Genomic DNA, 27,060 nt, shown 5'->3' with positions numbered 1-27,060 from the left:
TTTTACGCGTGTACAGTGGTGTTACCCCTTAAGTAAATTATGAACACATTTGACATGTCATTTGTGTTACCATTCTCAAAAAAATGGGTGGTTCAAAAAGCAAACGCTATATGGCTCACCCGTAGGTGCCGCACCATAACGAAGTACCCATAACCGTAGCCGTATGTATCTATTAATTTTTGTTTTTTTCCCGTATCCTTTATTGTCAATTACAGCTTCAAGTGTATGTGGCATGAAGTCAACTAAATTTTTTTGTGTAGTCTGGATTAATTTGATGTTCCACTCTTCAAGCATTGCCTTTTTGCGATCAGATTTGTTACGGATGTCGTATTTTCTTATATTTGCCTTCAAAACCGACCACAAATTTTTGATGATGTTCGTAAAAATCGTATCTGTATCAAATAAGGTGTGAGTGACTGTATAAGTTGCGCCATTGGTAAATTACTAAAATGCGTTTTATCAAATTTTTTAAATTAAAACTTTTATTTTTTTAATGTACAATAACAAAAACAATATCACAAGTGGGTGAATATGCAATACAAAAGCAGGACATATAAAATTTGTTTGGCAGTGCTAAAATTATTGGTGTGGTAATAGTTAAATTCGTGGACTGAAAATGAGTATTAACCACAAAAAATAATCGTAATCAGAAAGATTACAATTGCAAAAATATTTCCCGTAGCTACTCCGTGAGCAGAGCTCCTTGAATTAAACTGAAATATGCTTTTGCGTTTTTCTTTCAGATCGGGCAGATTTGTGCACTGCGTGCTGTACCAGCGGCCCGTGATTTCATTGCTGTCCTTCGAAATTAGACATATTTCAGCCTTTTCCTTTTGTATCTTATCCCGTATGGTATTGACTTGTATTTCATGCTTGCGTTCATTGTACGCCACATTTCCCTGATACAACACATCGTTCTCGTGGTTGCGTATATATAATATAAAGTCGGCTATATCTCTGGCGGCAGTCACAAAGAATCGTACGGTGAGATTTCCATTGGCATTGCTATGTAAAGGGGCAAAAATATTTGACTTCAGTATTCACCTGACACAAGTTTTGGTGGACCAACTATTACTTACATTTTAATGTCCCGAAACTGTACATCAGCAAGCTCTTCATAAGCTACGCCACTATAGCGTTGCCTATCGTCCAATATGCATTGCAGGTTTTCATCTAGCACTTCTACCAATCGCAGATTTTGATGAAAAGTCGGAGTACTGCACGCAATATTACTCAAATCATAGTCCAAGTTTGACTTTTCCATCATGAAATGCTTCAGTGGACGAGCAGCACAACTGCAGTCTAAGGGATTGCCAGCAAAAGACACATTGGTACCGTTACGCAGCATTTGCACCAATAATTGTGGAAACTCGGTCAAGCTGTTGTTGCGCAAATCAATGTTTTCAAATTGTACATCTTTTTGGAAATTCGAAAATGGAATTTTGTATATTTGATTGTTACTTAAGTTAATTTTCGTCAGATGCTTAGGCAGATCAAACACATGTTCCTCTGAGGCCAGGTTATTTAGTTCATTATTTGATAAATCCAATGACTGTAGCTGTGTAAAATTTGCCAAAACACCTCTTCGAATTTCATTTATGTGATTGTTGGACAAATTTAAGGTGAGCAGTTTTTTAGTGCCAAAGGTAATGTCATACGTCAACACTGGCATTTGATTATAACTTAAGTCCAAATACTTCAGATTGTACGGAATATATTGATTCGAAGGAAAAGTTTTCTTTGTCACAAAACTGATTTTGTTGTGGCTCAAATTTAGCTGAATTAACAAAGAATGAAATTATTTTATGTGTATATACAAGGTGGCGCAAAATTAATCACCCTATCAGAAGATTGATGTTTCTGGCAAATGCGTCGCACAGCAATCATATTAGATTGGGGGGAAAAAACTCATTTTTTTTAATGATTTAAAACTGCTTTATGGCCAATCTCTAGCGCCTGGGCAATGCTACGACTACTAACATGCCGGTCAACTTCGATTATTTCTGTGATTTTATCGGCATATTCGGCATTATCGACATTTTCTTTACCATCAAAAATGCTTGTACGGAATTGACGTAACCAAATTGCACGTAATTACCTGTTACACTATCGGCACCATAAACACCATTAACAATTTCAACGGCCTGGCTTGCATTTTCGCCTTTATCAAAGAAAAACTCAAAACTGTAAAATGTAAAATATACCAAATTTTTTCTTTGTTGACTTCCTTTGTTGACGAGCATGTACATAGTTTAAATTGTTTGATCGATACTTTACGTAATATCGATCACTACTTTACGTAATATCGATCACTACAGGCATCTACCGCGAAAATAATGGATTTCTTTTTCCCCAAACTAATATTTGACACCTGTGAACTAGACAGCCGCAGTACACAAACAGACGAATAATGGCGCGCGTAATAGCCTAAACAGACAGCGTTGTTAATTGGGATTACCGGCACAGTTAATTCTGATTAAAATTGTATTGTAGTTTGACAGAAGGTTGTCACGCGGATTAGTGAACAGCTGATCTGTTTATTGGATAGTTTTGTAAGTAAAAGATGGACTGCATGCAACAAAGACGGATATTAGCTGCCCTGATACTAAAAAATAATTATTTATTAAAAAAATCTTTAATTGCAATTTCTCAAATTGCTTCGAAATATCAAATCTATTAATATGATTTCGAATGTGTTAGTGCAAACTAGCATTGCACCAAGTCTTTCTCCTTAAAAGTTTCATTATTTTTCATTCACAACTGTCATTTTTCGGCAATGTTGCCAACGAACATTTTCCTAATCCGCTTAAATTATGAGAATGAAGTATAGTAGCCAATCCGCATTAGTTGCACTTAATGCCTGAGATAATCGTTAATCCCGATTAACGCCACCATCTGCCTAGGCTAAAAGCGTCAGAATAAAGATTTCCATCTCCCGATTCACTTGTTTAGTAAAAATGTTGTGCAAAAACAGAATTGGATGACTAATTTTGTGCCACCTATTATGTATGTATATAAAAACTATTCCTAGTAGATATGTATGTACCTCTTCCAAGCTAAGCAAATCGTCAAGTACACCATTTGTTTTATTATCCAACTTCGTCAACTGGTTAAATGATAAATCCAATTTTCTTAGCGATGGCAAACCAATAAAGGCATCGTTTGGTATATTCTTGATTGCATTGGAAGAGAGGTTGAGTGTGAGTAGTTGCAAAAGTCCTTCAAAAGAGCGTTTACTATAAATTCAAATCAGAGAAGCATTAACGGTACTGACACACTTTCGTTTTGTTGATATTATCAGTTAAAAAAATTAATCATTATCACATTTCGCATAAAACGTATACTGACCTTATATCACTAACACCATTTTCGTACAAATTGAGTTCAAACAGAACTGGCAATTTCCCGAAAGCACTTTTCTCCAAAGTTGTTATGTTGTTTTGCTGTTCAATAATGAAACCGATTTTAATTCAATATAATGCTGCCGTCAACCTAACCTGAATATACTCGTAAATGTACAAACCTCGAGGTATAAATACTGAAGCGTCGACATGCCGGCCAAGCATTCGACAGGCGGCTGGGTTATGCCATTTTTATTAAGATGTAGCTTTTGGAGCACCAGTAGCCCTGTGAAGCTTTGGGCTGTTAATGAATCTCCGATTTGATTGTCATTTAAGTTCAAAAACAGCAACGAATTCATAACTGGCCAGGTACCTGCTGGTATTCCTGTCAAACTATTACTCTCCAAATTCAACTCATTCAGAGAAATGGGAATTTGAAATAGCTTTTCCAGCTGATTATTGCTGAGATTCAAAAAGCGCAGACTTGTAAGTTTGGCCAGCGCTCCACGCACAATCGATGTTAATTTGTTGTAACTCAAATTCAATTCGAGCAATGTGGGAAGTGTGCCAAAAACTGAAGACTTAATTTCTCTTAAACTGTTATGGTTGAGATTTAAGAGACGTAGTGAAAAGAGTGTCTGGAAGACACCATTGGCGATCAATGAGATGTTGTTGTGCGATATGTCAATGGTGTGCAACTCGTACAACTTCGGAAAGCAGTTCTTCGGCACCTCTGTTATGTAGTTATGAGATGCATTAAGCACTTTAATGCCTGTCATATTGTAGACTGGCACCTGCAATAAATATTATTATAAATGTTTCGCATAGATATGTATTTAAAATTTAAGTTATCCTGTCACCTGCGCCAAATTCGTGAGGTAATTGTAGCTCACTTGAAACTCGGTAGCAAAAGTAGTGAGGTCAAATGCATTGCGGGAGAAGTTCGTTAGTCTATTGAAGGACAAATCCAAGACTGTGATGTTTACACAATTCTCAAATGCAAGCGGCTCTATTTTTTCCAAAGAGTTATGAGAAATATTAATCGTTGCTTGGTATATATCTTTGAAGGAATGCTTTTCCACCAATGTTATATTATTTTCAGCCAAATCTATTACCTGAAATAAGCACATTGATTCAGTAAATTCATAAAATATCAGCAAATCGAATGCAGTTACCTCCACATAATTAAGTTGTGAGAACATTTGAAACTCAACTTTCTTAAGAAAGTTTCTGGCCAAGTCAATAGTACCAATTTTACCAATAGAGCCGAAAGTACCTCTCCCAACGTCGATTATTTTGTTGTCACTCAAAAACAAGCGTCTGTAAATATAATGAAATAAAATAATACATATATATATATATATATATATATATATGTATACAGATCAAGGAGTAGGCTTTGAAAGTGGATTTGATAGTAAAAATTTAAAGATGATAAATTTGATTTTATCTCTAAAATATATGCGCATCACCCGTCGCTCTTACTATTAAGATAAGATAAGTCGAAGGAAGATGTCTCTAGAACGACAATTTAAGTGGCCATTTTAAGGGGGTATTTTGGTCTAGAAATTTGAAAAAATCGATTTTTTTTTGCATATTTTCAAAGTTTAGATCTTCAAAAATATGCGCTTCAACGGATTTTTCAAAATTCGAATTATTTTCGGAGATACAGCGGATTTTTTGACATGGCGTCTATGCCGGCCGAGTGGAGCGAATCATACAATGAACGGCAGATGTTACCGGACTACTTGAGGATTCGTTCTTTCCAGAACATCATTTGTATCCCACACAATCTTTATTTATTCTATACATATATATATATACTTTACACTTCTCTAATACAAATACATATATCTGGAAATATATCGCCGATTAATCCAGATTGAGTAGTAAATATTATGATCTAAGTTATTCTATTGGAATTGTTGCTCCAACTTCAAACGCAATTTTCTCAAAACTACTTTTTTTGAGAAGGTCGTCATGATATCTCAAGTTCTACTTGACCGATCGCTTTGAAGTTTGATAAGATTTTTTTATTATACATCTGTCTATCGCGCCTGCCTCGGATTTTGAAAAATTTAAGTTTGAATACTTTTCCAATATTAATAAAATACAAAAAAAAAAGTAAAAATGTTTTTCGTTTTTTTTTCTTATATTTAAAAAATAAATAAAAATAATTATATAAAATAATGTTTTAGGGAAAAAATAAGTTTAACAATAGTTTATTATGTATTGTGAAAAAATATTGAAAAAATTTTTATTAACAAAAAAAGAATATTTTTTACACCTAATTATCTTTTTACACGACAGATCCCAAAACAATCGTAAAAAGAGAAAGTTAAAAAAATTTCGTGTAAAAAGAGAACTAGTTGAAAACAATATTAAAAAAATTCTTTTAGAGGTCACTTAAGAATTTATTTCTTGCTTATACATTTTAATTCATTAAATTGTTATAAGAAATAAATTATTAAACGGCGAGAGCAAACTCTACCGAGTCTCAGATACTTTTCCTGAGACTAATTTAAATGCTTCGTACATGCGTCGAATCGTCGAAAATCTCTCTGCTATATGAGATTGAAAAAAATTCACAAAATATTCAAAAACGTGTTAAAACAAAACAATTTGTGAAAAAAAAGATTTTTTTTCTTTTTCGCTTGCGTTAAATCAAATTCATGTAAAAAAATCGTATAAAAAAAATAAGGTTACATTGCAACGATTTTTGTGCAAATCAACATAAATTGAATTTTAAATATCTATTTGTTAATTTTTTTAATTATTAATTTAATTAACATAAAATAATGTTTTAGTAATTTTTAACGAAAAAATTAGTTTAATTGTTAAAACATAATCACTTAGTTTCTATTATTACAACTCAACTACAAAACTACTTAGCTACTTTTCAAATATTCTCTCTAAGTATTCCTATTGTATATTGTCATTGGAAAATATTACATTTCTCACACAATTAAATTTGCGTGTTTTATTCCTTGGATGCTCTATTTCGCTAATATTAATAATAGTTTATTATTAAAGATTGTGAAAGAATATTGAAATATTTTGAAAAATTGTATTAACAAAAAAAAACACATTATATTTATTGTACTTTGTAACCCTGATAGGGTTGGTCAGTTAATTAATAATTATTTATTAATCTCGATTTTATAAGAGTTAATAGTTTGTTAAACTTAGAGTGTCAAAATTATTTGAAATAAATTATTAGAAATGAAATACTGCTTTTTAGAAATTTTTAAGAAATAAATTTAATTTAAAATTTTTTCATTTTTGTGAAAAATTATTAATTTTAATATGTTAAGAAAAGGGTTAGCTTTAAAATAAAAAGAAAAGAAAAAGGGATAAGCTTTAAAATTAAATATTAAAAATATTAAATAATTAATTGAAAATGAATGCATAGAATTAGCAATCATTTATAAATTTGCTATAAATTATTTTATAAATTTTATCACTTATTTGTGTTTTAATTTAATTTATAAATTTTTTTTATTACTTTTTAATAAAAAGTAATACGATTTAATTATATATATATATATATATATATATAGTTGGCACGTACACATTTTTTGGGTGTTCGGCCGAGCTCCTCCTCCTATTTGTGGTGTGCGTCTTGATGTTGTTCCACAAATGGAGGGACCTACAGTTTCAAGCCGATTCCGAACGGCAGATACTTTTATGAGGAGATTTTTTATGGCAGAAATACACTCGGAGTTTTGCCATTGCCTACCGAGGGGCGACCGCTATCAGAAAAACTTTTTCCTGCATTTTTGCCGAATTCGCCGATATTCGAACCAACGTTCTCTCTCTGAAATCCGAATGGTAGTCACGCACTAAGCCATTCGCCTACGGCGGCCGATTTAATTAGTATATGTAAATATTGTTTCGAATATTTCATTCAGAACTCGGCAAATTTATATTTTTTTACTCGTCTGTTTAAAGTGTTTTTGTTTTTGTTTTTGAACTATATTAAAAGTCTAGCCTGCGCACTGAATAACTTTAAATGGCCGCAGTATTTTGACTGTGCAAAGGTGGCATAATCATTAGTCCTTTAATTGCAGACTGGTATGAACGGCGTATGGACGAAGTGCAAGCTGTTTTTTATAAATGTATTATAGAATTTTATTTTTTAGTGGAAAAGCTAAAATTTTACGAAAAGGTGAAAAGACCCTGTAAATCTTTATATTTAATGTTATTTAAATTTTTTAGATTAATTTTATTTTTTATATTAAATATTTTGTTGATGTGATATTAAATTTTAATGCACTTCTAATTATTTAAAATAATTTTTGAATTATTTTGAGTTAATTGAATTTTGAATTAATATTGATTATAAGATTAAGTTACTTGCGCGTAATTTTTTTTGAGAGTTCATATCGACAAAAAGTTTGCAACCTCGATGTTGGAGTAAGGAATAATTTTGGGTGTAGCTGTTCAAAAATTAAGTCTGTTCGATTTGTGAATCCTTACACGATCTGAGTTTAGAGCGGCGTAAGTCAGGTTGGTTTCTATCTTTAATAAATTATAATATTTTAGTACGAAAGGACGAAATATTAGATTGAAAGGACCAAATATTATAAGTTAAATCAATAAAACGAATAAGTATAAGTTATTACGTAAGTTATTAGCTATAGAGTGGTAAAGGAACCAATTAATATACCCATACAAATATTTGTAAGAAGCCCCTATGCCGCCTAATAGATTTGACATTTACAAAGCTGAGTTAATTAATAATTAAAATACGTTTGTAATAGAAGACAAAAAATAAACAGTAATCTAATGACGTGCCTGCCCCTTAATTTACCTTAAAAACCTCATTCCGCGGAAGCTATTGGCATCCAGTCGCGTGATGTTGTTGTATGACAAGTTGAGTAATTTCAAAACTGAGTTACGCGCAAAAGTTCCTCTGCAAATATTGAATTTTATGCAGTGAGTTTTGAGAATCGATAATATGGGAAAATTATTACTTACCTTGAAATTTCTGTGAGCGCATTGTGAGACGCATTGCACCAGCCCAGCTTGGTCATGTCAGCAATGTGTTGCGCCTCGAGTTTTTTAAGATTGTTAAAACTTATGTCTAAAACTTCCACGGATCTCAAATTTTTGAATTGATTTCTTTTCAAAGTTTCTAATTGGTTTCCATGTAAATCAAGTACTTTCAGCTTTCGCAGAGGCTAAAATGGAAATAGAAAACTGTATTACTTCTAATATTCATAATAATCAAAAGTTAATAAGAATAAATTTAAATATTATATATTTTTATTATATTAAGGGGTTAAGGATAGTCAAAGTTTTCAAAAAATTGAACTTTTTTAGCATTTTCTTAAAAATATTGTGTGAAAATTTGAAGTGAGTCCGACAAATACTTTTCGAGTTATTCAACAATTAACAAAGGGCGCTCGGGTGCTCCGGAGCGTTCAAGAGCAAGTATGATAGCTAGCAGCAACAACCGACTTGTCGGATTTTATTGCTATGAATGTAGAATGAATGCTACGTAGGCAACAGCAAAGCGATATTTTGGAAGCTGCTATGACGGCTAAAGAACTATTAATGGCCCATGAATAGTTGACACAGTGTACGTAATTAAATAATTCGTATAACTTTACATAAATCGATAGCAAAACTTTAAATGCGTTTTTCTCACGACTATGTTTTTGCAAACTCGTGTCTGATCGAAGGATTTTTTTTCAAACATTTCGATTTTTTTTAAACAATTAATTGTCGCCTTTTTTCGAAAATCTGAAAAATATTTCCTGAGGCCGCCATATTGTTAATTAAAAAAAAAGCTTCTATCAGGCACAAGATTATCTGTTAATAAAACTAATTTCTCTTGTCCGATTGATTTTAGATGAATCTCCAAGGACTTGTCATGATCACCGCAAGGGACTTCTGGAGAAACGGGCTCCACACAAACAGCAATAACTTTTACAATTATTAAATATTAAATTTTTTTTTAATTTTGCTTAAGTTGAGTCGAAACATGATGTATTAATGCTATGTTTTTCTTTCTGTAAAATAAACCAATTGACTAGCAAAAAAACTATTGAAAATCATCATTTTTCCGGGCCTCTGACTACCCCTAAGCCCTTAATGTAAGCAATTATTAATTAAAAATCGAAACAATACACAAAGAACGCCTTATAAAAATTACCCTCAAAATATTGAAATTGCCGCCCTCTTTACAAAAAAATGATATCGCGCACTCAAAAATGTACCTGTTACAATTTTCACACACAATTTCTCAAAAGTAGAAAAATTATATTCAGTTTGTAAAGAAAGTAAAGAAATATATATGAAAAAATAATTGTTAAGCTTTTTTATAAATTAATTGCTTATTTAATATATGTTATATAATATTTTTATTTTATTTCATTTCAAAATATTTTTTTTTAAATCGATATTTATTACTATTTATGGCGATATTTAAAAACTTCGAAAATGCTCTCATTTGAAAGTGGCAAAAAAGTGTTTCACAATCTCTCTTCAAAGTAAATAAAATACAACAATTTTATAATGCTTCTCTCGTCACTCTACTCAACTTCTAGTCAACTTATCATGGAGTGAATAAGACTTTCGATATCTTATGCACCTTGAATTCTCAGCCATGCAAACAATATAACTGTTCCCATTTCTGCTAAATTCTGTTGGTTCTAATTCGCAACATTTCTCCCTGAATGGGGCACAAATATTCTAACAGGTTCACATTGTGTTCTGTACTGGCGTCTTGATGACTTTTCCACAGTTATAAAGCAGTTATATTTCTACATTTTTTGCCATGAAAAAGCTCCTCATAAAAAATATCTGCCGTTCAAAGTCGGCTTGAAAATGTAGATTCCTCCATTTGTGGAACCACATCAATACGCACACTACAAATAGGAGCAGGAGCTCGGCCAAACATCCGAAAAGAGTGTACCTGTTATATACAGGGTGCGCCATCTTTAAGTCGATATGAAAACATTGAATAACTTTGAAAAAACAAGCAACTGATTTGTATAAGTGAGGTATTTTTTGGTTTGGTTATTTACAATTTATTAAAACTATTTTTGAATGCAATATCAATCAAGTGGTCATCTTTACTAGCAATCACAAACTGCGATCTTTTTTCTGCGTTTGTCATCACCTTGTCAAGCATTTCGGGTTTTATAGCGGTGATTTTGGTTGTTTTGGTGTAAAGCGATCCATAGTTGAAATTGTACTGAATTGACGTATCGAAAACGTGTGTGTTGAAGTCGATCGGTTGGTAAATGACAAAGTTATTCACCGACATAAAAGATGGCGCACCCTGTATATATATATACATATATATTTCTTTTTTGAAGTGAAAACTTCTTTAGAATCGTTGGGAGTGATTTGAGACTCGATGAAACGAAAAAGCGACACTACGAAGCGTTATATGTTGATATATTATACGTATATGTATGTGACTGCGTACTGCTGAGCCACGCTAGTGTAGTGAGTATTGTAGTATGTATACTACACTGCCTATTACTTGCTTTGGTGTTTAGTTCAAGCGTCATACGTATGTATGTTTGGATGTATGCTAGTACGTATGTGTGCGCGCCTGCGTATTACGGAGCCACGGTGACCGAGAAGGCATTATGTATACCTATACTACACTACCTAATACTTGTTTAGACCAAGCGTCCTACGAATGTATGTGTGTATGTTAGTACGTCTGTGTAATATATGTACGCGTTACGACGCTCATAATAGCAACCGCGTGTGCTGTATTGCGTCCGTATTTTTATATTCGTAAATATTTTCCTTTTTAAATATTTACCGCAATTATGCCGAAAAATAATGCAGAAAAGTGTCGTGAACATCGACAGAAAAAATAAATAGCATCACGGAATTCATTCACGAAAATTTAATAAAGTATACACCAGAAGTATCGCGGATACTTAGAAAAGATTACAATAAAGTTCCAATGATTTTAAGTGACGATTTTAACGTAAATTTTGCATTGGACACAGCGGTTCCTTTAATTGACGTTCTCAATACAACATTCAATTTAAAAATGTGTAACAATCGCACTGAATCGACAACACGATCAAAAACAACCATTGACGCGGTATTTCAAAGACATGTTGACAACATCGAAACCAAAGCATTTGTATCATATTTTAGCTATCATAAGCCACTCGTATCATTTATTGAAATTGAAAACATTGAGGATGAATAATAATAAAATGAAGAAAATAAAATATGAACTTTATAGCAATATTATAATGAACCTATAATTATCCCGCTCCTAATGCTGCTTTCGTCTCATTCTCTCTCAGTTTGTTTTACGGAAGGTTTCACTTCTATCGCGTCTAACCGTTAGACTGGTATTTTTTTTTCCAGCCGAAAGCCTCCGATGCAAGCGCTGAACTACTTTTAGTTTGTATTATAATTTTATTGTTATGTAAACCTTTATAAAATAAAATAAAATAAAAAAATTTCTTTTTTTTTACCTAACACGCTTATTTTTGTTCATGTGCTACCCAAATTGTATCGAACTCTTCGTCGTGTGGAATCCACATTTTTCAAATTAATCCACTTAAAATTTTGTTTTTCATTTTTTACAAAGGCCAACTCTTGAATACCAATCCAGGTATATGCTGCACGCTCAATTTTATAACAGAAAGTTTGCCTAGCTTAACATTTGGAATTAAATTGCGATTTACCAATACTTAACGGCTTTCGCTACGCTTTAATTGGATCATAATTTGAATAGCTCAACATTTTGGTTTCATCGCAGAAAATCTAAGAATTAGTTTCTTTTTATACAGCGATGAGCATCATTCAATATTTGCATGATTTCTTCCTAATTCATATCAAAACGGCGCTTTAGTGCTACTTGGAGGGTGCCAGACTGGCACTTCAATCATTTCACCTAATAAATCATAGTGTACACTCATTTATTTTTAGAGGATTTCTTGGGTAAGAACTGCATTATGCTCTTCAATTAAAATGCCATGCAAACCTCCGAGTGTATTTCTGCGATAAAAGCCTTTTCATAAAAATTTTATCTGTCAACTCCAAACGCTGTATGCGACAATTATAAATAATATAATATATAACTACTTTCTTGGCAAATCGAGTATTTAAATTTTTTCATAGCTTGTTGCATACCTGAAAAGCTTCAATTGGCACATCACTTAGTGGACCGTTGATAATCCTTAAGACTTCCAGCGTATTCCCAATGTTTTGATTCTCGAAGATGCTCTTATTCACACTTTTCAATGAATGGCCATCAATAATGAGCTGCTTTGCATTTCCTAATATCTAAAAATTTAATATCACATCTATGATTTTCCGCAAATAGTGCATGCATTAATTTTAAAAAATATCACCCCAAATGATGGCGTAGTAAACGATGACAGATTAGTACGTAATATACGCAGCTCCTCCACAGTTTTGTTTACACCAAAAAAAGGATAATCCTCAATAGTTTCGATTGGTGTATCAGCTATGGTAAGTAATCTGGGCTTGACTTTGGAGAACACTGGCCCATATAAACGAACTGTAAACAAATACATGCATATATACGCATCTATCTGTGTGTATTTACTTTAATTTGTTCTTAGTTTACCAAAATGTCCCTTAAGAATTTCCAAATGCTCCACAGGAGTACCCAAAGCTCCAAGGTTTTCAAGCGCAACAGACAACGTCGCTAAGTTCGAGTTTTCACATGTCACATAGATGCCAGCATCAGTATTTTTCCAACAGGTACAAGGGTATATAACTAGCGGCCTTGCCAAGTAGATAATATTATTTGTTTATATATTTGTTTAAACGATTCGATCGACACTTACTTTGTTGGACACTTATATTTGGGCTCGTTAAAGGCATATTCTAACTTCACCAATGCACAGAAGTGCAAAAGGAAAGTGCAACAAAGCAACAAGTTATTCATACTTTTTTTTAAACAGGTTTCTTTAAGAGAAAATTCGACATTGACACAAATGCGGATGTGGTTCGCTGCTTAAGTCTTTCGTTTTGGTGTTTGAAGCAGTGCGCGATCTGCCTATAAATTTGGTTTAAAGCTCACTAAAACGCATAATTCGTATGTGTGAATAAATTAATTTTAATAAACTTTCTACTAAATAATTGCAAATTTTTAACTACGCGATTTTCACTCGAGTTCTAATACATGTCACTGGTATCGCGTTCAATCGGTCATCGTGAAAAAGAAAATCCAACTGGAGACCACGGAGAACTCAAAATCAGTTGGACACTAATATTATTGCACAATATTATTGCTTAAATATGGATTCCATTTGCCCTAGTAGTAGTTGCCAGACCAAGAGGCATATTTTCAGTGAAAATTTAATTGTTACAAAAAATTGGAAGTAAATCGTTATATTTTGTCTATGGACACACTCTTTTTCCTGTAATATGAATGCATAATTAATAATATCTAACAAAAACTTAATTAGAATTATGTCTACAAACCTCTTTTCATTGCAGGTGTCCATTTCATTTAGTTTTTACTTTGACGTTTCTTCTTACATTCGTAATAATATTTAGTTGTCGATAACACAGAAAACCCAAGGTTGTACGGACAAAAGTACCTTTATAATCTAAGATTACATTATAATCTCAGATTTAAGGGAAAAAAAATTTCGTATGGGTAATCTCGCTTTTTAATTACGGAAAAAGTAGATGTGAACCTATTATAAGATAGCCTATGGTATTTCCTTTCAACATAATAATGTCGCATTTGTTCTGCTCCGCGCCAGCAGGGGAGAAGTGTTAGATTTTTTTTCCTATTCTCATATGAACCAGGTAATATTTTTGTAATACTTTCATAATGAGCTGAACTTTTTTTCGAGATAAGAAAACACTAATAGATCGGATGTGCAAAATATTTCAGCCAAGAAATAGGTCAAAATCTCAGATAATGATGGAATTAATCACGCAAAATTTGAAACTCTCATTTATTTTTTAGATTTATAGATTTGTATTTTTTATAAAATGTTCCAATAGTCACTCTGGTATATGCCGATGACTTGGTCCTAATGGTCTCAGGTCCCTTCCCATCAGTAATGGCTGAAATTTTGGAAGGTGTCAATTGCGGTCTCTGAGTCAACTCTGACAAAACGGAGTTTGCACATAGAAATTCGAGTTAAGAAGGCCAATATAGCCTTCTACGTCTATAAATCTATGTTCGGCAAAAAATGGGGTCTCAAGCCACGTGTCGTACTTTGGGTGTACAACTTAGTGGTTCTGCCAATTTTGACTTACTCTACAAATGTCCGGGTCTGGCGGCTAGGCGCTTGAGATTCCTTAGCGTGCTCTTTGGGGATGACTTGAAAAAAATTCCCCAGCCTAGATCGCTTTTCTCTCCTCCACTACATTAACAGCACTGGATGGCTGTAGACGGTTTTTTCTCTTCATCTTTTCACAGGTGGTGGTCCACATTATGATATCAAAACGGTACGTAAGTGCTACTTGATGTGTAGCTGAGGTACTCTTGCCATCTTACCTACCTACTCTGGCAAGAAAAGGAGGTATGCACAATTATTAAGGAACTTTGATGATTTTTTAGTCACATAAAATACGCAAACAGTTTGTACGAATCTTAGGAGTTTCCACACCGAATACCTTAAAGTTTGATTCGTTATTTGGTAGTTCGGTAAACTTTGCCCTTTTTCCTCTTTAAAATGAAAATGAATTCTGAATATCAGCAGATTTACAGAAGGAAGAATAATTGTGTCTATAGGTGTTTTATTTAGCATTGAAGAGAACAAATAATGTAGCATGATAGATACATATGTACATATATTCAAAGAAGCCGTGCAATCTTGGCGATTGTTTCTTTGAAGTTCTGGGAAATTTGCAAAATTTTTCGCTGGAGGGACTAATTACCTTGTTTAAAAGATCTAAGTGGCTTGAAACTTAGTTAGGTGATGGAAATCAAATGCAAGTATCACAATGTGCCACCGATTGTCTTAAGCAACTTGGCTAACCTAACCTAACCTAACCTACCTACTCTCCATAGTGACATACATTTCATGGAATTCGTGTCCGATGAAAAACGCTGAAATCAGATGTTCTCTCTTGCCAGCATTTACAGAAATTTTACATACACAAAAGGTGGCAAGGCGGAAGTACAAAACCTTGAAATTTATGGTTTGCTTTTAAATTTCCGCGAGGTTTACAATATGCATAAAAATATTCTGGTTTTCTTCTGCTAAAGCAAATATTTTTTTTTTTGTTTTTCATTTTAATATATTGTATAAACCAATTAAAGCAACTAATTAAAAATGTGTTTGCAAAATGTGCCGAACTATGTGGTCACGCACGAAGATTTTGGAATATCCGTAAAAACGTGTCAGCTGATTGCTCTCTGCGGTACATTTTGAAATCATTAACAAAAGAAACTTAGAAAATTTTAAATTCGCATGAAAAGAATTTAAAAACCATGCTTAATAGTGTAAATTATATATAAACTATTTGCATTTATTGGTTTTTGGCTTTGGTTTTTTATACAATGAAAAATTGTAAATGATAACTCGGTCGTGTGTAAAAGTGTGTATGCAAAATTATGAATGGCAACATTGTGTTGATACAATCAAACAAACCCACACAAACCAATGTATTGTGTAAATATGCGAAAGCAGCTGTTTTCGTTTGGTTGCGTACATGAAAATTGTTTACTAAACACATCGGTGACAAAATGGACGAAGAAGACTACGAAATTTGCGAATTATTTCTTAAATTATGTGAAATATATACTTTATATAAAAAATACAAGAAAACAAAAAAGTCGACAAGGCGTAAAGTTCGGCGATTAAATAGAATTCCGGGTACAAGATGTTATCAAGTCAGAGAGTTCCGTCCAATGAATACATTGGAGCCTGATGAATTGTTTTCAGAGACAAGGATGTCCCCGCCTGTGTATGAGCTGCTTTTAAAATTAGTAAGCAGTTCCTTGTATAAGCCAAAACAGCGGATAGGTCCTGAGGAAAGAATCTCTTTAGTTTTGCTGTAAGTATATTGTATTTCTGCCATGAAAAAGCTCCTCATAAAAAAATATCTGCCGTTCGGAGTCGGCTTGAAACTGTAGGTCCCTCTATTTGTGGAACAACATCAAGACGCACACCACAAATAGGACGAGGACGAGGAGCTCGGCCAAACACCGAAAAAGGGCGTACGCGCCAATTATATATAAGTCGTTCAATATATTTTTCATATTGGTTGTTTAGATATTTGTCACAAGGTGTATCCGTGAAGAGCGTTGCACGGATTTATAAGTTGGCTGAAGTGACTGTGCGCAAAATAATACAGGAAACTTGTGAAGTTATCTGGCGGCTACTTTCTCCAGATTACGTTGCCGAACCTACTGAATCCCAATACAAGGATATTGCTAAGGATTTTCTTGAGATGTGGGACATTCCAAATTGTGTTGGTGCAATCGAAGGCAAACATATTGCAATCAAGTGTCCAGCTGAATCAAGTTCATTCTATTACAACTACAAAAAATTCTATAGCATCGTTCTGATGGCCGTATGTGATGCCAAGTATACTTTCACTGCAGTAAGCATCGGAAGTTGTGGTTGTCAGAGTGACGGAGGTAATAAAATTTAAATAATATAAGTTATTTCACCTAATGCATATATTTTACAGGTATTTTCCATCGTACACCATTTGGACAGAGCTTGATAAAAAATACTTTGCCATTACCGCCCGCTACGCCATTATCTGCGGAATCACCCCATACATTACCACATTATTTCGTTGGCGATGACGCCTTCCCATTGAAACTCAACTTAATGCGTCCATATTCCGGTTCTAAATTACCAAGAGTCCACCAGATTTTTAATTATCGCCTTTCACGAGCACATAGTGTAATAGAAAACAGCTTTGGAATACTAACGGCGCGATGGAGAGTTCTTCGCACGACGATTGAATTCGACCCTACAAATTGCGAAAAAATAGTGCTAGCCTGTATTGCATTACACAATTTTACAATTTTAAATGATTCCAATCGTTGGTATTGCCCTGAAAATTATGTTGATCGACAAGAAGCTGGTAACATCGTTCATAGTGGGGATTGGCGACGTGAAATAAATAATAATACTTGTTTACCACGTATGTGGTCTACAATTCGGAGATACCCTGAAATGTCATATCATTTCCGAAATAGGCTTGCTGATTATTTCGTAAATGAAGGAGCTTTACCATACCAAGATGACATAGACCTTTCCACTGTAGGGTCCATATGAAATTCAAACACATGTGAAGTGAAACAAATATATAAAATCACTTAGCATCTACACGTTTATTTATGAACTCTTAGATATATAATTTATTTAAATCAATATACTTAAAAATACTAAGTCCAACTGTAAATTCATGCAGTCAAAAATATTAGCAAATACTTTCATTTATCAGATAGTTCATTTATTACTACATAATTCAGAAGTTACTCTCTTCCATAAATGGTCGACTCTTATTTTTGCGTTGGGCGTCTTCATTAGGCCCTTTGCCAAATCCGGATGGGTTGTCATGAAGTCCACTAATATTTGGAATTGTTTTTTTTTGTGTTTGTTTGTTAGTCTTTGGAGTTGTCCTATATATTTTTCCAAAAAGGTACAATGAATTAATATTTCAAATTTATAAAATTATCAATTAATACTTACATATTTGGAAATTGCGTATGGCTATTACTTGTAGCAGGAAAAATGCGATAGTGACAGCTGTTTAACATTCACTTTCGCAATACAGAGTGCTGCCGATGCGAAAAGGGAGAAAAACTTGCGAAAGCGCAAAATGTGAATGCGAATGTCAAAATACCGAGTACCGATTCTGCGATTTCGTGAATTTTTTCTTTCGCATCGCATTACAGAGTAAGGGCCCAGGTACAATTCAGGAATATTTCAAAAATCACATTAGGTTACATAAGTATGAATATGCATGTGAACAAAGTATACATATTTCAGAATTCAGTATTTTCTTACTAGCTAGCAATACTTCTATGACAAACAAATCTATACTATAAAGGTGAATGTCTGTACGTTGTCCGCGCATCACTACGAAACTACAACACCAAATGACGTAAAAATTTTTATACATTCATATTTTCACCCAATGAAGGTTATAGGCATGTTTTTATGATGGAACTCCCTTCCCACAGCCCCCAGGCCGCGCCAACACTCTCATTCGTCACTAATGATCGAATATTTGCTTAAATTTAATCTAAAAAATCTTAGTTTTTCCTATTCCCCACTATTTATAGCACACTCTAGACCCAGAGCCCGCTTTGCCACTCCCCTCTGCGGCCATCACGGCCACGGTTAGCAAATGGGTAACTACTACCCACAAGCGAGCTTGGCAGGCTGAGAGAGGCTGCAGATGGGCAAAACTGATGTTACCTGTCATGTCCGATCGACTGTCGCAAACCCTTCTGTCATTAGGCAGAGGGGAGTGCAGACGGCTGGTTGGACTAATGACGGGCCACTTTCTGTGGGCAAAGCACATGGAAAGGTTGGGCATCTCAGACAGTGTACTCTGCCCAGCTTGTGAAGAGGAGGATGAGACGGCGGATCACTTCCTGTGTGTCTGCCCCGCCTTCGCCCGAATCAGGTTTGAGGTCTTTGGCACTGATGTGTTAAGAAGCGACCATCTTGGCTCCTTGGCACCACAAGATCTACTCAGATTTCTTCGGAGATCGGGTAGATTTAAAGAAAATTAAAAGGGAATCCAAGTGTAGTACAATGGACTCAATTAATGTCTGAGTGCTGCACTTGCTAGTTGTCCCGACAAAAAAAGAAAAAAGAAGACACTCTAGACTTCATAATCCGCATAAGCTGTTCAACTGTGACCCAAATGCAAAGTTCAAAAACGGTTTGAGATAGAAAATTAATAAAAATAATTTTACTTGATATTTTTCGGATTGGTTGATTTGATTTTATTCAACGAGGCATAGCAACGGATGCCGGGTATTGTAATACTATGGTTATTAATAAAAAAATATTTTCTATGAACTATTGTTTGTAATTCTTTTATATACATATCCTAAATCCCTCAAAACTACTCCTACGCGAGCGGGGCCGCGGGTTAAAGCTAGTATGTTATAAACTCCAGAAACACTAAAATTAAAAACATGCAATCATAGAGAAACAAAAAATAATTCAAACAAATTTAATTCAGATTTGGAAGAACAAATAATTAAATTACGAAAGTAAATCCTCATTCTTGCTCCTGTTGCATCTCGAATACCACCTCCATCATTCGCTGCATGGTCCGAGTTTGCTTAGCTGCATTCATTTTGGGAAATTATTTTTCCAAATGAGTCCTCGGTTGGATTGCTTTTCCAAACATCTTTTTTTGAAGAGACCATAGCTTCCAACATGCTGTTCTCAACCTCAGCACTTCTGCCGCGTTATTTTACTCTTGATATCTGAGGTGGACTGGGATGAAGCAAGTGATAGAGGTAGCGGAGATGAAGCTTGCGTGAATGACGTTGATGGCAATGAGAATCAACACCAATACAAGCTTGTGGCGATGACGATGGTATGCATACCATTATTGGTGGCAACGATGGCTGAAGGCAATAGTATTGGCAGAGGAACATACATTGGCGGCTATTGTGAGGGCACTTGGGAAGACCACTTCTGGACACACGTTTTGCGAACACCCAATTCTTTTAAGGAAACATTATTAGTCATCACTTTATGAACATATATCAGCTATACTTACAGCCGAGAAATCACGCGCGGCTTTAAAAATTGCATGTTCCCAAGCAAATACCACGGCCTATGATATTCTGCTCCACTGCCTAATGGTGCCGCAGACTTCCGGGCTTATCTGCCTTCGCATGAATAGCTCACCTTTCAAATAACTGCAGTATTGAATTAAAAATACTAATAAATATAAGTCCTACTCACCACTTGTGTACAGTTCCTTGTCAATTTGTTCCCAAATAATTTTCTTTCTTCCATGGAACTTATGATAAAGGTAATCCAAAATACAGTCAAAAGGTGGTAGCATATGCCGATGACTTGGTCCTGATGGTCTCAGGTCCCTTCCCATCAGTAATGGCTGAAATTCTGGAAGGTGCACTGGCTACACTCAGCAGATGGGCCGCCAGTTGCGGTCTCAGAGTCAACTCTGACAAAACGGAGTTGATGCTATTCACCAGAAAATACAAGCGTCCACCTTTTAAGCTTCCTAGACTTAACAACCAGTGTCTTACACTTTCGTCGGAAGTCAAGTATCTTGGTGTAATACTTGACCCCAAGCTCCACTGGAAGCCGCACATAGAAAATCGAGTTAAGAAGGCTAATATAGCCTTCTACGCCTGTAAATCTATGTTCGGCAAAAAATGGGGCCTCAAGCCACGTGTCGTACTTTGGATGTACAACTTAGTGGTTCTGCCAATTTTGACATACGGCTGCCTAGTTTGGTGGTTAGCTCTTCAGAAGGGCTACAACTTCACTAAATTAGAGAGAGTGCAGAGAACTGCATGTGTAGGCATCACTGGTGCCTGTAGGACATGTCCCACCGCTGCGTTCAACGTTATTCTCCACTTAATTCCTGTGGATCTGCAGGTTAAATCCATTGCTGCTCAGAGTGCTATTAGACTGAAGGAGTTTGGCCTTTGGAGACAGCTTCCTGTAGGGCACAGCAGCATCTTGAAGCAGATCTCCCCTTGCTTCTCTGATATTCGCACCGACCTCTCCATCCGCAAACTGTGCTTTGAGGGTTGTGCTAGGGCTATCTTTCCGAGCAGGCAAGATTGGAAAGAGGGGAGAGTTGTTGCGGATATAAATGCTTCTGTTTTCACTGACGGATCCAAAATGGAGTCTGGAGTGGGAGCGGGGGTCTACTCTAAATCAGCCAGCATTTCGGTCTCCTATAAACTGCCAGAGACAAGCAGCGTCTTTCAAGCAGAGGTCTTCGCGATCCTGCAGGCATGCAAAATGCTTCGGGATCGCTGTTGGGAGGGAGACATTAAAATTTTTTCCGATAGCCAAGCTGCAATCAAGGCACTGTCGTCGCCGTATTGCAGCTCTCTTCTCGTGAACTCCTGCAAGGAGGAACTTAAACGCCTCGAACGTGCAGGAAACATTTCCCTCATCTGGGTTCCTGGGCACAGGAATATAGAGGGAAATGAAATTGCCGATGAGCTTGCCAGGAAGGGGGCGGCAGAACCGAATCCAGCTGCCCTCTTCTCAGACATCGGTATCCCCTTGGCCGTCGTTAAAGGGAAACTACACAACTTCTTTCTAAGAAAAGCGCAAGACAGATGCACTATGGTCTCAATACGATATAAACAGAACGCTTAAGGTGATGGGAACCCCCCGCCATTCAATTTCCAAACTCATTGCGGTGATCACTGGCCACTGGGTGATCGGCACTCACCCGGAAAAGCTTGGAATTCCGTACAACTCCCATTGCAGAAGCTGTGGGGATCCTACAGAGAAAGAGACTGTGGAACACTTTCTCTGCAGATGTCCGGCTTTGGTGGCTAGGCGCTTGAGATTCCTCAGCGTCCCCTTTGGGGATGACTTGATGAAATTCTCCAGCCTAGATCCCTTTTCTCTCCTCCGCTACATCAACAGCACTGGATGGCTGTAGACGGTCTTATCTCCTCCCTTAATCCTTTCACAGGTAGTGGTCCACTTTATGGTATCAAAACGGCACGTAAGTGCTACTTGTAGTGTACCTGAGGTACTCTTGCCATCTTACCTACCTACCTACCTACCTAATAAAATATATGTAGATAAATAAATTATAAAAATTAAAATTTATTTTGTTGATGATTTCGAAATGTAAGGTTGGCAACACTGTCGGGTAAGAGAGCAGTCAGCTGACATGTTTCAACGAAACAATCCAAACTTTCTCATTTACACAAAAATACAAAATACGTTACCGTCCTAGGGATACGATACTGAGTTTTAATTAACATGGCGCTCTCATAAGTTTGATCGTGTCAGCTGACATGGAACGTACGTTTACGTCGGTGAGTGTGAGAACCATTAGCCACATAAGCATGTAGCAAAACCGTCTAGAACTATCCACATGCTCAACAAGGCAGCTCACATGCAGTGATGCCACAACATGGAGAAAAACATACCTCAAAAATGTACTCATTTTCTCGTTTTACTCCTTTTTCGGGCAAGAGAATCCATCGTTTTTACCACACTTTAACACACCGATTGTATAAAAATAAAGCAAATTCATAGAATTTATGTTTAGAAATATATACATACATATTTACTTATAAGTTAGATCTTACTTTTCTTCAAATAGATCAATTGAAACTAAGTACATGTTTCTTTGCACAGTCATTTTACAAATGATTTTTCATTACTTTAAAACTAATACCATTGATATTTTTCGTAACAGAAAAGGCTCTTATTTTTACTATGCTGTATCTCAACCCCAGGGGATTTCCTTGGGTACATTTAACACCTGCATTTGCGTGGGACTGAGATAGTATGTCAATGATTGTTTTTAAATCGGAAATTAATACTCATCATTAAAGTTTATATATTTGAGAATTTGATACCAACAGCGATATTGTATTTTTTCGATTAGATATATTTTAGTGTTCGGTCTTCTTGAAACGTCATATTCAGTATTTGGGATTAACTAAACTACGAAAAAGTATACATTTTCAAACTTTCCACTTTTTGTTCTACAGCTATTTTCCCTTTAAGCTAAAGTCTTATTAAAAATTACCACAACAGGGAAAAACTCCACGTTTTGGCATCCCTGTCTATATGGCACAAAATCGATATATTCGGGAGTGTAAAGCTTTAGTAACTAAATTTTGTTGCTATATCGCTTGACTGAAGAACCTAAGGAAGAACTCCGTTCCCATTGACCAGTATAGATGCCGTCCAAGACGTGAAGGCAATTTGGAAAACCGTATTCCTGGCAACAACGTTTTTCTAACTGAACTCCCAAATTTGAAAGGTGCCAAAAGTGGTGTTAGAAATGTTAAGCTTAGTTACAACCGTTTCTGCCAAAAAAAAAATTGGAAATGTAAATACATTTAAAAGGCTGTTTATAAAAACATATTTGAAATATTAGACATTTAAAATATATATACAATTAATTTTACAAAACTTCTTGTTACTATAAGAAGCATGCATTAAATAAACGGTTGTTTCTTAATACACATTGAATTGATTAGAATTTGTATGTACAACAGTACTTACCTATTATAAGTAGGTTAGACATAAAATTAATTCTTAAACAATACATAGTTTCAAAAATAACGTAAAGTAATAGTAAAATATTCAGTCACTGTTTATTTTATTAAAACGAATTTAGTTAACGTAGTTTGTTTGAAAATCGTTCTACGATAATTCAGTGATAAAACTTATTATCGATGTACATTTTTTAAAGAAATATAGAAACTATATACATATATGCATATAATAATTATCTTTTAGTTTTTCAAATCACGGCAGCGAAATTCGGTGAGGTATTTTATTTGGTGGATTACGTACGAAAATCGTCGACCTACACGTTTGTGTATTAGCATTGAATTGAGGAATTTTAATATTTTAGAATCTGGCAGCAATCCAAAACATCAAAAATTGACAGCTTACCTATTGATTAAATGCAATGAACACCGCCAAAATACAGTCAATCGCCTACTATGACCGCCGGGAGAAATACTGACTTCGCCCGATTCATGCCGCCATTGCCGAATCGACCAATAGCAGCAGTGAATACCCACACTAACGCATTTGCGGATTGAAATTTTGTGTATGTGCACAAATGACGACCACTGTGTGCGTGCCAAGGGAGAATGCGAGTTATTTGTCAAAGCGAGCGCTAAAACACATTCATTGATAACTAAACTTTCCATCAAATCGTTGATCGGTCCTTTACTGAAAAAGGTTGAATTAATTAATAGTTAATAGTGGTTATAATAAAGTGCATAAAATGAGCTACCAAGTGGAAGCGTTAAATTCTGCTCACCTAGAATTGCAAGGAGGCGGCAGCGGTGCTGAACTTCGTCGACCTTTTGATCCCACAGCTCACGATTTGGAGCCATCCTTTCGGTTGACTCGGTTTGCTGACCTGAAGGGTCGTGGTTGTAAAGTACCGCAGGAGGTTCTTGGCAAATTAGTGGCGGCATTGCAGCAGGATTACTCAAATGCTTCGGATCAAGATGCTCAATTTATGAATATGGCAATACCGCGCATTGGTATTGGTTTGGATTGTTCAGTTATCCCACTGCGTCATGGTGGTCTTTGTTTGGTGCAGACGACTGATTTTTTCTACCCTATTGTCGACGATCCATATATGATGGGAAAAATCGCTTGTGCTAACGTACTAAGTGACTTGTATGCAATGGGAGTGACGGATTGCGATAACATGCTGATGCTACTTGCTGTCAGCACTAAAATGACGGAGAAAGAACGGGATGTGGTTGTGCCATTGATTATGCGCGGTTTTAAGGATTCTGCTTTAGAAGCCGGTACGACGGTGACTGGTGGGCAAAGTGTAGTAAATCCCTGGTGCACCATTGGGGGAGTAGCTTCAACCATTTGTCAACCTAACGAGTACATTGTTCCGGATAATGCTGTTGTAGGTGATGTATTAGTTCTCACCAAACCACTTGGTACACAAGTCGCTGTAAATGCCCATCAATGGTTAGACCAACCAGAGCGATGGAACCGCATTAAACTTGTGGTTTCTGAAGAAGACGTTCGCAAAGCGTACCATCGCGCCATGAATTCAATGGCTCGACTTAACCGTACAGCCGCAAGATTGATGCACAAATATAATGCTCATGGATCTACAGACATTACTGGCTTCGGACTACTAGGCCACGCACAAACACTTGCTTCGCATCAAAAGAAGGACGTCTCATTTGTTATTCATAACCTTCCAGTAATTGCTAAGATGGCAGCAGTAGCAAAGGCATGTGGAAATATGTTCCAGTTATTACAAGGTCATTCCGCTGAAACTTCGGGTGGCCTTCTTATTTGCTTGCCCAGAGAACAAGCGGCTGCTTACTGTAAGGATATCGAAAAGCAAGAAGGGTACCAGGCTTGGATCATTGGTATTGTTGAGAAGGGCAACAAAACTGCTCGTATCATCGATAAGCCCCGAGTAATTGAAGTACCGGCAAAAGATTAATCTAATTAATACTTCTAAGTTTGTATCATCTTCAAGTTTTAAACCGTTTTGGAAATTTCGCATAGTCCTTAACTTGTATTTGATCTATGATTTCATTTACCGGCATAATATTTACGAAAATGTATTTGCATATTTACATATATATGCATGTAAATAAATATGTGCCGTATGTATCTTCTAAGACATATGTATGTAATTGGTACTTCATTTTTGCAGAAATAAAGACTATTTGTGAATGATTGCATAGTGTAGCCAAATACTTTCTCAGACTTTGTGCATACAGGGGAGCTGTTGTTGTTCCAACTTGGCGAATTATTTTTTGGTGTTGTCAGTGTCGTTTTTAATTTACAGCCAGCAACGTTGAATGTAAAAACAAAATACATGTAAATGTTGTTGCTCTATTGCCACCACCTTGTATAAATTCACCTTGATAGGAGTAGTACAAAAGATTTAATGCTGCCTTTTTTGGAGCATTACCCCTCAAGTTTTTGGGAGGGGAAAAAGGGCAGAAAATGTTTCAATTTAGTTTTGTTTTAGTTAATTTAAAAGTATTAATCACGCATTATAAAATTTCGATAATGCTCATATTGCCAAAATGTTTTTATTTTTGCTTTGCGTCCGCGCCAACTGGAAGAAAATTAGTGCGACTCGGCCAAGGACTTCAGGCCTAGAAGTCTTACCTCATTTATCCTAAAGGTGTTTGAAAGATTGATTGATTATCATAGTCGAGAGCACATTGAAGCCAAATTATCTCCAGACCAACATGCTTTACTGAAAGCGAACTCTACGGAATTAGCCTTACACGAGGTTGTCGGGACTGTGGAAAAATCTCTGGAGGGCAAACAATTAACTTTGACGGCCTTTATAGACATAGAGGGTGATTTCAATAATGTTAGGGATGAGTCAATTGTCAGTATACTAAATAGACTAAAGGTGGAAAAACCTATATGTCTCTGGATCTCGTCCCTAATCGGCTGCAGGGAAGTTAATGCGGTGGCAAAAGGGGCTAAAGTCACTGGATTCGTGCACAGGGGAACGCCGCAGGATGGTGTAAGGACCTTACGCCCCTACTTTGACTAGTTGCTATTGACGAAGTTCTTAAAATGTTAAATAAGAGGGGTTGAAGTAGTAGCATACGCCGATGACTTGGTTCTAATGGTATCGGGGCTATTTCCCTTAGTCGTGGCTAAGATTTTAGGTAGGTCATTGGCTGTAATCAGTCGCTGGCCTCCAAATCAAGAAAATATAAACCTCCACTCCTTTTTTTTGTCCTTGTTCACTCCACTCGGGAGCATAGGGCCTCGACAATACTCAGTCTTACGTTGGCTTCACTAATATATTTTCTTTCTGACAATGTAGGTGATTAGCCTACCGCTACCAATCCTAAGTAGTGGAAATGCCCACTTGTCATTGCTTAGGAACAACACCTTCTTACTGCTTGAAGCGCCATCTGTGTGTCACATTTTTCTGGCAGAAGGATCACACAGATGGTTGAGGACTTCGTTAAATTTAGTGTGTCTGCGCTATTACCGCTATTGGCCGCTTCCTCTTGCTGGCGCCACTGATGCAATGTGTAACCAGAGAATGTTAATGCAATAATGCATATATG

General features: G+C 35.7%; 3 protein-coding genes across 3 annotated transcripts; 2 read left to right on the top strand and 1 right to left on the bottom strand.

Annotated features, from left to right (window-relative positions):
- Window positions 1–513: 513 nt before the first annotated feature.
- LOC129245933 (toll-like receptor 3) lies at window positions 514–13,503 on the bottom strand. Its single transcript, XM_054884380.1, has 13 exons — window positions 13,151–13,503; window positions 12,928–13,088; window positions 12,689–12,858; window positions 12,468–12,620; window positions 8,322–8,524; window positions 8,155–8,256; window positions 4,517–4,661; window positions 4,202–4,456; window positions 3,524–4,135; window positions 3,349–3,443; window positions 3,047–3,236; window positions 1,080–1,777; window positions 514–1,005 (listed from the first exon to the last, which is right to left on the bottom strand). The coding sequence occupies exons 1-13, from the start codon at window positions 13,249–13,251 to the stop codon at window positions 624–626; spliced, it is 3,267 nt and encodes a 1,088-aa protein (XP_054740355.1). The 5' UTR covers window positions 13,252–13,503; the 3' UTR covers window positions 514–623.
- A 2,515-nt stretch (window positions 13,504–16,018) lies between these two features.
- LOC129243610 (putative nuclease HARBI1) lies at window positions 16,019–17,711 on the top strand. The gene is made up of 3 exons (XM_054880760.1): window positions 16,019–16,328; window positions 16,547–16,914; window positions 16,968–17,711. Exons 1-3 carry the CDS (start codon window positions 16,183–16,185, stop codon window positions 17,564–17,566), a joined length of 1,113 nt encoding a protein of 370 aa, XP_054736735.1. The 5' UTR covers window positions 16,019–16,182; the 3' UTR covers window positions 17,567–17,711.
- Window positions 17,712–24,026: 6,315 nt separating this feature from the next.
- LOC129243609 (inactive selenide, water dikinase-like protein) lies at window positions 24,027–25,702 on the top strand. Its single transcript, XM_054880759.1, has one exon. The coding sequence runs from the start codon at window positions 24,249–24,251 to the stop codon at window positions 25,449–25,451; it is 1,203 nt and encodes a 400-aa protein (XP_054736734.1). The 5' UTR covers window positions 24,027–24,248; the 3' UTR covers window positions 25,452–25,702.
- The last annotated feature ends 1,358 nt before the right edge of the window (window positions 25,703–27,060 follow it).

This window comes from Anastrepha obliqua, chromosome 4 (genome assembly GCF_027943255.1).
Source record: "Anastrepha obliqua isolate idAnaObli1 chromosome 4, idAnaObli1_1.0, whole genome shotgun sequence".
NCBI classification, from domain to species: domain Eukaryota; kingdom Metazoa; phylum Arthropoda; class Insecta; order Diptera; family Tephritidae; genus Anastrepha; species Anastrepha obliqua.
Note: the sequence above shows the minus strand (reverse complement) of the source record. Positions and strands in the feature narration are given on the sequence as shown.

Excerpts from the sequence above, each read along its gene's own strand:
- LOC129243610 (XM_054880760.1), top strand. The coding sequence starts at position 16,183 with ATGAATACATTGGAGCCTGATGAATTGTTTTCAGAGACAAGGATGTCC. Across the intron at positions 16,329-16,546 it reads AGAATCTCTTTAGTTTTGCT|ATATTTGTCACAAGGTGTAT; the intron begins GTAAGTATATTG and ends TTGGTTGTTTAG. Across the intron at positions 16,915-16,967 it reads TGGTTGTCAGAGTGACGGAG|GTATTTTCCATCGTACACCA; the intron begins GTAATAAAATTT and ends TATATTTTACAG.
- LOC129245933 (XM_054884380.1), bottom strand. The coding sequence starts at position 13,251 with ATGAATAACTTGTTGCTTTGTTGCACTTTCCTTTTGCACTTCTGTGCA. Across the intron at positions 13,089-13,150 it reads AAATATAAGTGTCCAACAAA|GCCGCTAGTTATATACCCTT; the intron begins GTAAGTGTCGAT and ends CTACTTGGCAAG. Across the intron at positions 4,457-4,516 it reads CACAACTTAATTATGTGGAG|GTAATAGATTTGGCTGAAAA; the intron begins GTAACTGCATTC and ends TGCTTATTTCAG.
- LOC129243609 (XM_054880759.1), top strand. The coding sequence starts at position 24,249 with ATGAGCTACCAAGTGGAAGCGTTAAATTCTGCTCACCTAGAATTGCAA.